This window comes from Euprymna scolopes, chromosome 15, assembly GCF_053919585.1.
Source record: "Euprymna scolopes isolate OS-2025 chromosome 15, ASM5391958v1, whole genome shotgun sequence".
In the NCBI taxonomy this organism is placed as follows: domain Eukaryota; kingdom Metazoa; phylum Mollusca; class Cephalopoda; order Sepiida; family Sepiolidae; genus Euprymna; species Euprymna scolopes.
The window spans coordinates 128,431,502-128,444,522 of NC_136496.1; the positions used below are offsets into that span (position 1 = coordinate 128,431,502).

General features: G+C 32.1%; 2 protein-coding genes across 2 annotated transcripts in view; one reads left to right on the plus strand and one right to left on the minus strand.

The window, feature by feature from the left end:
• LOC145294134 (sec1 family domain-containing protein 1-like) overlaps positions 1 to 13,021 on the plus strand; it is a 215,424-nt gene that overhangs the window by 85,126 nt on the left and 117,277 nt on the right. The window lies entirely within an intron of this gene.
• Positions 3,950 to 9,543, minus strand: LOC145294132 (uncharacterized). Its single transcript, XM_080141239.1, has 3 exons — positions 9,083 to 9,543; positions 4,896 to 7,799; positions 3,950 to 4,768 (listed from the first exon to the last, which is right to left on the minus strand). The coding sequence occupies exons 1-3, from the start codon at positions 9,402 to 9,404 to the stop codon at positions 4,437 to 4,439; spliced, it is 3,558 nt and encodes a 1,185-aa protein (XP_079997365.1). The 5' UTR covers positions 9,405 to 9,543; the 3' UTR covers positions 3,950 to 4,436.

Below are 13,021 nucleotides of genomic sequence, written 5' to 3' on the forward strand. Positions count from 1 at the left end.
CAAAAAAAACAAAACGCTAACCATTAGGATGGGCAATTGATGAAGATAACTGAAGTGGTTGCAGTAGTAACACTTTTTCAAAAGCAGAAGGGGGCATCGTGGGAGGCACATAGAACTGATGAGAGTTAGGATGGGAGGCGTAGGGGGAGGGAAACATTTGGGCCATGATTACTTTTTATGTAGATTATGTCAGTCTTATTATTTCTTGTGTTGTTGCTGCTGACACAGTTTGCATCATCCGAATTGTTGTTGTTGTTCATGTTGAGGAGGACAACATTTGTGCTGTTAAGTGTGCCCTAAATTTTTGTTGGTGTGAACACAAGTTTGACTACAAAGTTGGAAACATATAGAACACAGAAATTGATGCATATGGGTGTGTATGTGTGTGTATATATATATATATATATATATATATATATATATATATATATATATATGATTAGTTTTTTTGGAAAAAGAATTCCAGCAGAGTGCTCAATTAAAAGGAAAATCCAAATTTTAAGAGCGTACTTATATTTTGTGTACAGAAAGTTGTTAGTTGAGACAGGTCTCACTATGACCTGTCTCAACTAACAACTTTCTGTACACAAAATATATATATATATATATATATATATATATATATATAATCATCTTACATGTGCACTAGCTTGGATTTTATTTATTAAACACTGCTTTGTGTGTGTGTGTATATATATATATATATATACTTTTAGATATACTTTTCTGTATCTCTATAAGGCCACCATTCGCCCATGTATGGAGTATTGTTGTCACATCTGGGCTGGTGCGTCTTCTACTAGTCTCTCGCTCCTAGACAAGGTTCAAAAGAGAGTCGCCAATCTGATAGGCCCTGAACTGGCATCTAAGCTTCAGCCTTTGTCCCATCGATGAAACGTTGCATCCCTCTGCTTGTTCTACAAGTATTTTAATGGTGAATGCTCTGACGAACTGCAGACACTTGTGCCCCCACGACGCAGACACCCTCGACAAACCCGACAGGCAGCTAAATCTCACCCTCACACAGTAGAGATCCCTAGATGTAAAAGATCTTTCTACTCCAGTAGTTTCTTCCCCAGAACCGCTAGACTCTAGAATTCCATTCCAGGATCCTGCTTCCCTAACTGTACTGACATGCAGAAGTTCAAGTGCAACGTGAACCGACGTCTTGCTGCCCAAATCCCTACATAGTGCCCCAGTAGTTGCTGACTCTGATAGTAGCCCCTTACACCTGAGTGGCAATGTGCCTTGTTTCGGGTGAAAATGTAATAAAAAAAAATAAAAATAAAGTTTTTAAAAAGTACCAGATTTATTTAAGCTCAATAAAAATGCATTGCACTTTCAGAGAATATCATTCGTAAACAATTTCACTACCACAAGTATATTTAAATAACATTGACTATTTTATTAGTTGTAAGGTACCTCTTAGACATGTTTCGTTGAATGATATAAATTGACAAAAACTCATTAGACTCATATAATTCCATCAGAAAAAGAAAAGAAATATATATATATATATATATATATATATTTTGTGTACAGAAAGTTGTTAGTTGAGACAGGTCATTGGTACCGTCGGTTTCAAGCCCGATAATAAGGCCCGTTTAAGGTATCCTTATCAAGCTCTCTTCAGCCAATATTCGTCTATCTTATAACCGGAAGTGTGAAGTATATATACCTCGCGAATCCACGTTCAAATCTCGTTTTGTTTACCCCCCCCTTTTTTTTTTTTTTTTTTTTTTTTTCTTTCTATCTATCTATCTATCTATCTATCTATATATATATATATATATATATATATATATATATATCGGGTAATGTAATACCTAATTTTCAACTTTGAATTATTTAAATTTAAGATCTAATTTCGAAAAAATGTTTTTTTTATATGAATCGATTTTAATTTGAACCCCATTTAATTTCAAAATCTCTTTCCTTATGTATAAAAACTTCAAAATCTGTATTGGTATCGGGTAAAAACTTAAAAATTCGTTTAATTATATCGAACATTTAAAAATTTCCAAAAATACGTTTAAAGTTTTAAAAAATATATTTTTAATTATATCGAATCACGTTTAAAAATTTCGAAATACGTTTAAAAATTATTTTTAAAAAACCCAAATCTTTCAAGGTTTGGGGAAGTGAGTATTTATGTATCCTAAGTGATTTCCCTAGTTTATTAACATTATTATATTTTTCTATAGTTTTAAATTCGAAATAGATTATAAATTACATTTATAAAATATAATTTTTTTTTTATTTTTTTTTATATATATGACATTAATTAAAAATCTATAATATAATTGCGATTAAAATCCAAGTTTACCGACTAATTATTTATGTATTTACAATTTTTTTTCCTTATATATATATATATATATATATATATATATATATAAACAACATCTAAGTGTTGTTCTTTTCATTGATCCAATTTATTAGGAGCCCCTTCCTTCTATGTATGCAACTTTTCAAAGCTTCACTCCTCACATTTAAACATTTTATTTTTGGGTCATGAATGGACCGGAGGATGTAGTATTTCTCTGCGTTACAGAGTGAGCATTGACTTAATTCCGGGACGTATGCTGGTCTATGCTCTTTTTTTCTCCATTTTATGGAAAAGGGTGTATTTTTTTCTTTAAGCTCCCACACGCGGGTAGCTAATGCTGTATTCATCCTTGTTTTAGCTCTAAAGGAGCTCATATGTGCATAATATCTTTGTTTAAATTGGCCTTTTGTCATACCTATATATATTTCCGGTATATTTGTGGATTGTTCCGTTACTGTGGCCTCATAGACAAGGGATTCAGCTTTACAATTACCCTCCAATGGACAGCTATTTTTGGTCCTGCAAGAGCAGCCTGCGTTATCTATCTTTTTTGGTTCTTTGGATATTATCGACTTTATTGATGGAGCTGTCGAGTAACTAACTTTCACCGTGTTTCTATTAAAAAGTTTATGTAGTCTATGTGTTCTTGGAAAATGTTTGTCTAGAAGGCTAAGAAAACAATGCCCTACTCTAGTTTTAGTGTTCAATGAAAACGGAGGTAAGAACCAGATTATTTTCCGTTTCCTCTTTCGTTTTATATTTTCTTTATTCTGGGTTTGTTGAAATTTTATGTTTTCATTGAACCCACTTTGATGCAGTGCGTCATTATAATATGGTGCTGCTTTCTCGAACACTTCAGCGTTCGAAGAAAGCCGTGAAATCCTTTGGCTAATGTTCGCTACCATAATCTACGGTTATAAGATAGACGAATATTGGCTGAAGAGAGCTTGATAAGGATACCTTAAACGGGCCTTATTATCGGGCTTGAAACCGACGGTACCAATGACCTGTCTCAACTAACAACTTTCTGTACACAAAATATAAGTACGCTCTTAAAATTTGGATTTTCCTTTTAATTGAGCACTCTGCTGGAATTCTTTTTCCAAAAAAAACTAATCATATATATATATATATGTATATATGAACAAATGATTAATAAAACATGTTAAAAAACATCTTGAAAAAGAGTTAAAAACATATTTAAGTTTAAAAAAGGAAGCACAAGATAAGTGGATAGTCCTTAATCTGCGGAGTTTCGAAGAAATACTCTCCTTCTCATCAGAAGGCAGGAATTAGCAAAATGCGGGATCGAATTTTGCATGTAAAAGTATTTAATGAAACCACAAATAAGTCACAGATCTTACTTGGTTAAAAAAAAGGGAGAGGTAATAGGCTATGGGCCCAAAGGTCAAAATCCCTCTAGATTTTTGATTCTGTGACCTCGGTTGGGGGTGGAAGAAAAAATGGTGTCAAATGAATGCCAATAGACTCCTGAACATCATATTTTTTTTCACAAGCACAAATGTTGCGCATTAATGAAAACGGCGGCCATATTTAAAGATGGCCGACAATCATCAAATAGAACATTATGACTTGCTTAAACCGATAACAATACAGACATCTAGTTTAGCACATTTTATTCCCAATTTATTTCTTCATCATTTAATACATAAATATTGGACTTAATATATTTACTATGCTTCAAAATAGGGAATATTTTTCTAAAAAAGCTTTTTTCAAACATCTTATTTGAAACAACTTCAATCTTTTCTGTGGATAACTAAAGAAATAGATTTACATTTTGATATTTCTCATGTAGAGACACCTATAATCTACCAATATTATTAGTCATACAAATCTATTGCTATATTTTGTATGTAACAAGGTCGTTTAAACCTGAGGTAGAGCTGCGATTTTGTGTCATTTTTTATACACATCAACTTGGTAAAATATACAATGTTTGTCAATTTTCATTAAAAAGTATTTTTTTGAATCTATGAATAATAACACAGATTTAAAGGACAAAAAGGCATTTTTAATGAAAGTTAAACAAACAACATGTTAGTAAATAAGATCATATATGCTTTTATTTAAAACTGATCACTGCTTATGCCACTTCATCATCATCGTCGTCGTCATCACCATCATCAGTGTCATCATCATCATGTCCAATGTTTTTACTAATTTTATAACAAGAATCTCTTGCACACTTGCACATATCTGTGCATGGGACCCTGTTTTGGAGACATGTACAAATGTTAACGTCTTTACAATGACTTTTTTTACATTTGGCAGAGCAGTTAATTAAATCCATTAAACTGTCTGGAGCAGGAAGAAGATTCATCCAATGGATTACTAAATCTCCATTTTCTATCTTCCATCCATGACAATCAGGGGATGGTATATCAGGATTTGCATGGAGGCTCCTTTTATAGACACCTGAAAAAAGAAAGAAATTAACATTAATATTGAATAATTTTCATCCTTTCTAATAAGCAAATAACAATGAAACTCCATATATTTAATTTTTACATATAATTGGAAATTAAATATTTATAAAACGTACCTGCTTGATAGTTAGCTCGCTTGATGTGTTCACTCAGGGCATCTTGATTTGGAGGCATTGTGATTTCCAATTTTCTTTGGAATCTAAACATGTTGTATCTGGCTTCATTAACACTTGTGACATTTTGTTGGCCATACAACCTGCAAACAAACATTTTCAATGATTTTGCTGTGTCTGGTTTCACATAAAATTCATTACCAAGATCACTGAATGCGTAACAAAACTCATTCTCTCTCAGTAATAAACTAAGTGCTTTCTTTTTGCCCTTTCCGTAAAATGAACTGACACTATCACATCCTGTAAAACAATGTAGACCAATCAAGGCTTGACTGACAGACTCTCCAATGTTGTCTTTTATCATCTTGATGTCTATTGTTCGCAAATTTGTTCCTCTTCCTGTGTGGAAGTATAAATGTGCGGGAATAAGATTTTGTAAAGAAACTCCAATTACAAACACATCGGTATCAGGACTCATAATGATTACATCCGTACTAGTGTTGGCTGCAAAAGAAGCATGCAAATAAATCCGTGTATCAGCTTCTTCTTGTGAGCTACAAAGTTTTGTCTCTTCTAACCGGATGACAATATCACTTGCCTCTTTTCCAGGTGAGAAGGAATGACATTTCTTGTTATGCGCCAAGAATACCTTCACTCCTCTAAGCTCTGATGTTGAAACATTAGACCATGTTTCATCCAAGAATTCTATTAAGGACTTTTTATTCTCTCCATTTGAAAGAAATTTCTTCCATTGCTGAGGAAGGAGCTGACCATGGATTCTCATCTGAGAGCTAGTAGCAGCTCTTTTATCCCTCTCGATATTTTTTATAGAGATCTGCTGGTATGTATCAGTAACAAAATGAATTTCTTTAGAATGATTCGATTTTGCCCTGTTCACTAAACTTTTCAAAATAACAAGAGCAAGATTAAGAAATGTTTTCTCTCCTTGTAATTTGTTCAAATTTAATTGGTGTATCAGCGACATACCATCCACTATATATATGCCACCTACTATAGGGTTCTCAACAATAGGATTGTTAGCATGGCTTTCTAAAGCATGAAGTAAGTTTGCTTTATTAGTTTTAACCAACGATCCATGTGAATTTGCAAGGGACAATGGTAATGGACCTAAGGAATATGACAGTAATTCTTGAAGATTAATGTTCCGGATTCTACCAATCACAACCAATCTTGCTAGGAGATTTCTATCTGCTTCCAAAGTGATATCCTTTCCGTGGACATGATGATTTGATTTTTTAGACATACTGGAGAATGTTTTTAAATTCATTCTTTTCATCGGGGCAAAAAAATCAACTTCTCCCGTTTGTAGACGCTGCCCACAGAAATTTTCAAATTCTGATTCGCCCCTTGCCTTAGCAAATTGCAGATCATTTTGAACATCTTGTGTCGCAACTAATCCTGATGCAATATGGATCAACTCAGCTGGTTCATACTCAAATGGATTAAACATACTGTTTACTGTGTCTATTATCTTTCCAATAGCAAGCTTATCATGTTTCATCCGACTATGTAAAAGATCTGATCGTGTTCCACTTCGTTCTCCTTTGCCAGCCATAGTTTCACATTCATGGGTAATAGACCCTCTCGCATGATGGGACCATATCCACCTGTTGACGGCTCTCTTGTTTGTGCGTAAGCCTGTCATACCACCTTTTGTTTTTGAATCACGATTAGCAGTTTGTTCGATGGTTTGGTCACAAGGAATTTTAGCAAAGGCATTTGAGCTTCTTTGAACAGCAAAATCTCCTCCAATGCATTGTGTATATATCACTGGATGAGTATTAGCGAGATTAGACATCTCCAACCAGTAAACTGGAAGGTATCTGCTATAATTTACATGGTCATATGCAAACACCCAAGGTAACATCTGTCTAACACTTGCCAAGTGAAGTTCCCAGTTTGACTCTCGAATACCTCTAAGGAAAAGTAAAAGAATTTCTACAATGTCAATATAAGAACTCCAGAATGCAAAAGTTTGCTTTTTGTTGCCAACCTGTATAAATTCTTCATAGGATGATAGAAAACTTTGAAAATGTTCTCCCTTCAGAATTTCTTCATACTGAGGTCCTGGGAATGATTGTGACAAGGATGTCATTAAATGCTTCACTTTTTCTGCCTTTTCTTCAGGAATGCTGTTTAAATAGGTTGTCAAACGCATATGCTGCATTGCTTCGGCCACTAATTTATGGGCTCTAACTGCTCTGTTATAGTGTCTACCTGTGAAAACTCCATTTATTGAGCCTACAGCAACAACTTCTGATTCTATTAGAATATCTTGAAGCCCGGCATCACGAAAACGCTTTCCCAAACACCCAAGAAAGGACATTGCTGTATGAAAAGCACCAAGTCGAATCACCAATCTCTTCATGAAATATGGATTTCTCCATCTAATTAATTGTGCCTTTGAATAGATTGCTTGATCTATTACAATAACAAGAGACTCTAACTTGAGTTGATCTGCAATGTCAATGCTTTTTTTTAGAATTGTAAGGACTGTATCCATTTCTGTGGGGCTAACATCAATTACGGGTAAATAACCTATGGTAGATTTTGATGAGTTATGATATTTCACTTCGATTGCTACACAATCTTTATTCCTTATTTGCATGAGGAGTGATTCATTTTCATTTTCTTCTGCTGCTCGTTTTAAATTAGCAGCTTCTATTGTCGAACATCTGACAAGTTTTTCCCTGTTTCTTTTGCCAGATCCTTTGCACACTATAGTTTTTACTTTTTGGCATAGTATGCAAACATCTGGTAAAATATGCTCTGATCTAGCTGGCAAAGATGGTCGATCAAAATTGGAACGAAGAACCCGTCTTTTTTTAGCTGGTGGATCATCATTTTCGGCAGTAGTCGCATCAATGTTTTCTTGAGATGGGGACCCTGTAAAAATAAATATATTTAGGAGTTTAATATGCATTTGAAATAACAAAGTATATGGAAAAGTTCAAATTAAAAATATCCAATCATTATTTCATAAATCCAAAACATTTCATTAAAAATTTAAGATTTTTTTTGTATAGTGCTGATAAAACTTCTGTGAAAAAATTGTATGTTATTAATTTACATTCTACAATTAAATCGTCTGGTGACTCATTATTAATCGGACCAAGGGATGTTTACAAAATCATGCAATATATTTATCATTGGAATTGGTAGGTAAATTCAATATGCAATGCACTTTATTTTACTAGTGAGTTACCACTTATCAAGGCTAAAAGCCACACGAGGATAAAGGTTAATGGAATAGATTGTCAAGTGACTGATTGTGGAAGTGCTAGAATCAAGAAATGGTACCATAGACAGTTGTATCTATATTTAGAATCATAAAAGAAATGAAACATTTCCAGATTAAAACCAATAGCTAAAATTATTGAAATTATGAAAACTGTTAAATAGTAACAGCATTTGGCTAAGAGCAAAGTGTACCCTTTATTCTGATAATACAGGTTATCTTTTGTTTCAGATTTGTGAAGGAGAAATCTTTCTAAACTGAGGCAATTGTAATTTTTGTTCCAATCAGAATACATTTTTGGTGAACTAAATTTTACCCACAATAAAACCCTGTTTTGTATCTATGTTCTCGTGGGGGAGGCAAGTAAATAGAAATAAACTCTAGTTTTTTTTTTGTTTTCTTTACAAGTGAAATTTTCTAAAACAGATGCCAACTTTTATGTACATATTCAATTGTTTGAAAAGATATTAATGTAGATTAACACCCTCATTTAAATCGCTCCCTCCCCCGAGAAGAAAAAAGATTGTACAACTTAGAAGTTTACAAAAAAAAAAAAAAAAAAAAAAAATTAAAAATCAATTAAATTGAATAAATATATTTTAGAATTTAGAGGTGTTGACCTTTTTTCTAGTGAAGATAAATTCTGTGCGTTTTTTTATTGGGAGAGGAGGGGGTAAATTACAATCTTGGCACTCAGACTTAGGGTTAATGGTAAAAAAAAATTAACAATAGTCTCCAGGAAATGGAGGATGATTTTCCATTAAATTTATATACGAAATGTTACTCTAAATCCATTTTTTCCTACCATAAAATTTTTCATGCTGTTCAGTTCACACGTACTTGCCTAAGTGAATAGAGGGAGTATAAGAAAAATTGTCTCTTTCCAAATACGTATCAATAAAAATAAAAATTATTAAAAGCTTAAACTTACCTTCGAAAACGTTATCAGTATTCTTTTCTAGTTTTTTCTGAATTCTTTCAATTTTCTGATAATCCGTGAAACGTGCATAACAAGTTTGGTGAAACCCAACACGAGGTGGTATTTCAGTTGAATCACAGCTTAAGTCAAAGTTTTTCGCAATTTCTGCTTGTGGTCCATGTAAACCTTTCCATTTTTTAACATATTCTAAAAAGCGCGTCCATGTCTTCACTGAAAAAGATCTAACATTCAATGTTTTAGTTGGAAATATGCACATAACGCACTCTTTTTTGTCTTTGTTTACAAACATTTCTTCTTCACTGGAGGCAGCCATATTGAATTTTTAACTCGCACTACGATGATTGTGATTGGTAGATTGTAAGGAGTAAATAAAAGAAGTATTCTGAATGGCTACTTTTTTGTACGAAGGCAACTTAACAGTTAGCATTTTTTTGTGCATTAAAATTAAAATTATTTATTAATGCACCATAATCTTGCTTGTGAAATTTTTTTCCATGTTTCTTATGATTTTATACATATTATATCCAAAAATCATGCCCACCCCTTTTACATCTCATTAAAATTAAGAATTTTCACTCTGGGCCGACGGCCTATAAGGGGAATAGGAGGTAAAAGAAAAAATGATAAAAAGATTTCGCATGAATAGATAGTCCGGTGAAGTTTTATTGAGCTTTTACATCTGGTTGAAATTACTTTACTTGTAAATATTAACTCTTTAATATTTATAATATTTTAAATTTACCATTTTGAATACCTTGGTAAACTTATTGTAATTTTTATTTCTTTATATATATATATATATATATATATATATATATATATATATATTAAATTATCTATGTAAGTTCAAATTTATTGAACTCAAAATCAATACTTGTTCAAAAGTGCTCAATACACATTTAAAGCTATTTTAAGTGAAATTATATACACAATATTAATCGTATGAGAAGACGATTAATATTGTCAAAACGTAGATTAATTTGCATTAGGTTGTCTGCTGTTTATAGAATTTCACATATATATACACATAAATAAATAACACACTCTTAGTAAATAATCAAGCGTCCTGTTGGATTTTTTCCACCCAACAGAACCAAGAATCATATATATATATATATATATATATATATATATATATATATATATACACACACATATATACCCGTTCTCTGAAGTCCTTATTTTTATTATATAATTATGTATTTTTTTATTTGTAAAATCTATCAGACGAGTCCATATGAGCAAAAGTGAATTAGCAGATCAGCTTTTCTTATTTTACCTTTAAAGTTTTACTAAATATTTTATTGAGATGAAGTATTTTTGTTGCATCATCATATTTGGGTGAACGTCCATTTTAGTTGCTAACCTATCGCTGGTCTTTATTCGTATCTCTCAAATCCTTATCACTTTCTTCCACGTTTTATTCAGCCATCAACTGATATATATATATATATATATATATATATATATATATATATATATATATATATATATATATGATTACTTCATTTAATCACATAAATTAATATACAAAGATATAATGTTATACGTAGATTTTCAGTATTTACTTCAACAGTGCTTAATACATAGGTAGAACTAGGTAGTAAGTTATGAAAATATATATGGCAATTAAGCTTCACAGAATCCTCGTAAGAATTTGCCAGGCAATTTTCATAACTTATTTTATATATACTAGCAGGTTGTCTAGCGTTGCCCGATCGTAAAATATGCATAAATATTATATTTTAATTTATGTAGGTTTTGTATTTATAAACAGAAATATCGTAGTTATTAAATGTAACGTTAAATTCCCTTAAAAAATGAAAGCAAAAAAACAGAAAGAAACCGTGATATGTGTATGCGAGTGTTATGTTTTTTTTAAACAGTTCACTTCTTTTAAGTAATAAAACAAAAACAAACTGAGATCGAAACCAAAACCTGAATACAGTGTCAAGTACGATAACCGTTAGATCAGCTACCCCCGATCTTTAAAGAGTATTTTCAAACCTACTTATTCTTAACATATTGAATCTGTCATGTTTCATGAATGTACAAGTAATGGTTGCATACTTTTTTGTTTTCTGGATGTAAATGCACTGAAACTCGTGTGTTTATCAACGAATGTTCGATGAATGAACATATATAACGTTTATATATATCAATGTTTCTTGATTTTGGTCTTAGAATTGAATAGAGACGTCACAGAAACATGTATGCACATATGTAGCCAAAAGCAGGACAAATGGCAATATCTAGAAAGCAATGAAAATCTTGTGCAGTCATGTTTTCAGACCTTATTATTTTAATGGCGATTTTTTTTTTTTCTAAAACGAAGTAAGACGTCTTTGTTGGTCATAAATTATGACATGAACTCTGACCTCAGAGCATTGTTAGCATTAAACCCTGATACAAAGCTAATACTCCTATTTTATTTCTCGTAAAATTTTACTTGAAAAGTTCAATTAAATCTTATAGGTTTTTGTTTTCAATTACACGTCCAGTAAGCGATAATAAGAATCGATATGAAACCAATTCGCGTAAGACCATATGTAAAAAAAATATCATGGGCAGGAATCGTTCATTTAACCAAGTATAATCTGCTGTAAGCTGAAAAGATTTCAAAAAGATAACGTTTATTCATATCAACCCTTTATCCATATTTAGAACGATTTAGTATACACAAACTTGCCACTTAGACCCAGTTATTTTTAATTCAGTAGTAGATAGTAATTTTCTATTTTATTACATTTAATGTCATGGATTTTTTTTACTCCATGTTTAATGCAAATTCGAATTTTTTGTTGACATATCGATTTAGATAACAGCTTAACTTCTTAATGACCGTTTATATATATACATATATATATATATATATATATATATATATATACTAGAAAAGAAATCTGATGTTGCCCAGGATTGAATGAGGAGTGACAAATATTTCATACTTCCATTATTTTTATTGTCATCAAAGTTGGTGAAATCGTCCATTTTTCAACCAAATTGATTGATTGCCTTCTCCAGTCGGCGGCCCACTGTGGTGCACCAAAGAAAGCTTCACATATCTCCCTGCAGTGACTTAGTCCGTAATACATTATAGTCTACATTGCACTGTAGTGAACCTGCTCTTCATTTTCTAAAATTATTTTTGGCTTGAATTAAAGTTTAAAATACAAAAGTCAACTATTATTGTTCAATTGTGCTCTAAACAGGAATGGATTTTTTTTTTTTTTAATAATTTTTTTTATACCTATCTGGGTATTCCAGTACAAAACCTAAGAACACTCCGAGATGCATAAAATAGATTTGTATGAAATTTAAAAAAATCAGCCCAGCTGTTTTGGAGTTAAAAGGAAACTAACTCGCAGACAGTCTTTTTTGGAGTCCATAGGGAACTCTCTCTCTTTCTCTGTCTCTCACACCGTTCCTTTTATCTAATCACACATATACACACACATATTTATAGTGTGTGTGTGTGTGTGTGTGTGTGTATATTTTTCTTGTTATTTGTTGGTCTATCGCTGAAGAAACTAAAGTTAGAACAATTTCTCCTTTGTCATGTTTCTTAAGGTGTTGCCCAACAAATACTTTATTGACGTTTGGTGAGGATGAAAAAATATCTTTGTTTTCGTTTTGAGCAAATAAACCTGCTTGGGCAGATGGATGAAATATGTGTTTGTGTTGCTTTGTTCCATGTTGTGATAGTCACAACTTTGTGATAGTCACGGGACAGATGGACCTTTTCTCTTGATATATTTACCCCCCTCCCGACCCCCGGAATGTTACATATTACATAGCAATAATAGTTTTTGACAAATGCATCAATTTATATTCTCTTTTTACTTTTTAATCACCAATTATAAAGGCTAAGAGCCACTGGAGAACAAAATTCAATGAGTATGAATGATTATCAGTCGAAAGGGATTGTGA

Bases quoted from the DNA above. Each gene is read 5' to 3' on its own strand.
- LOC145294132 (XM_080141239.1), bottom strand. From the start codon at position 9,404: ATGGCTGCCTCCAGTGAAGAAGAAATGTTTGTAAACAAAGACAAAAAA. The intron at 7,800-9,082 runs GTAAGTTTAAGC...TTATTTTTACAG, and splicing joins TACTGATAACGTTTTCGAAG to GGTCCCCATCTCAAGAAAAC. The intron at 4,769-4,895 runs GTACGTTTTATA...TTCTTTTTTCAG, and splicing joins GCGAGCTAACTATCAAGCAG to GTGTCTATAAAAGGAGCCTC.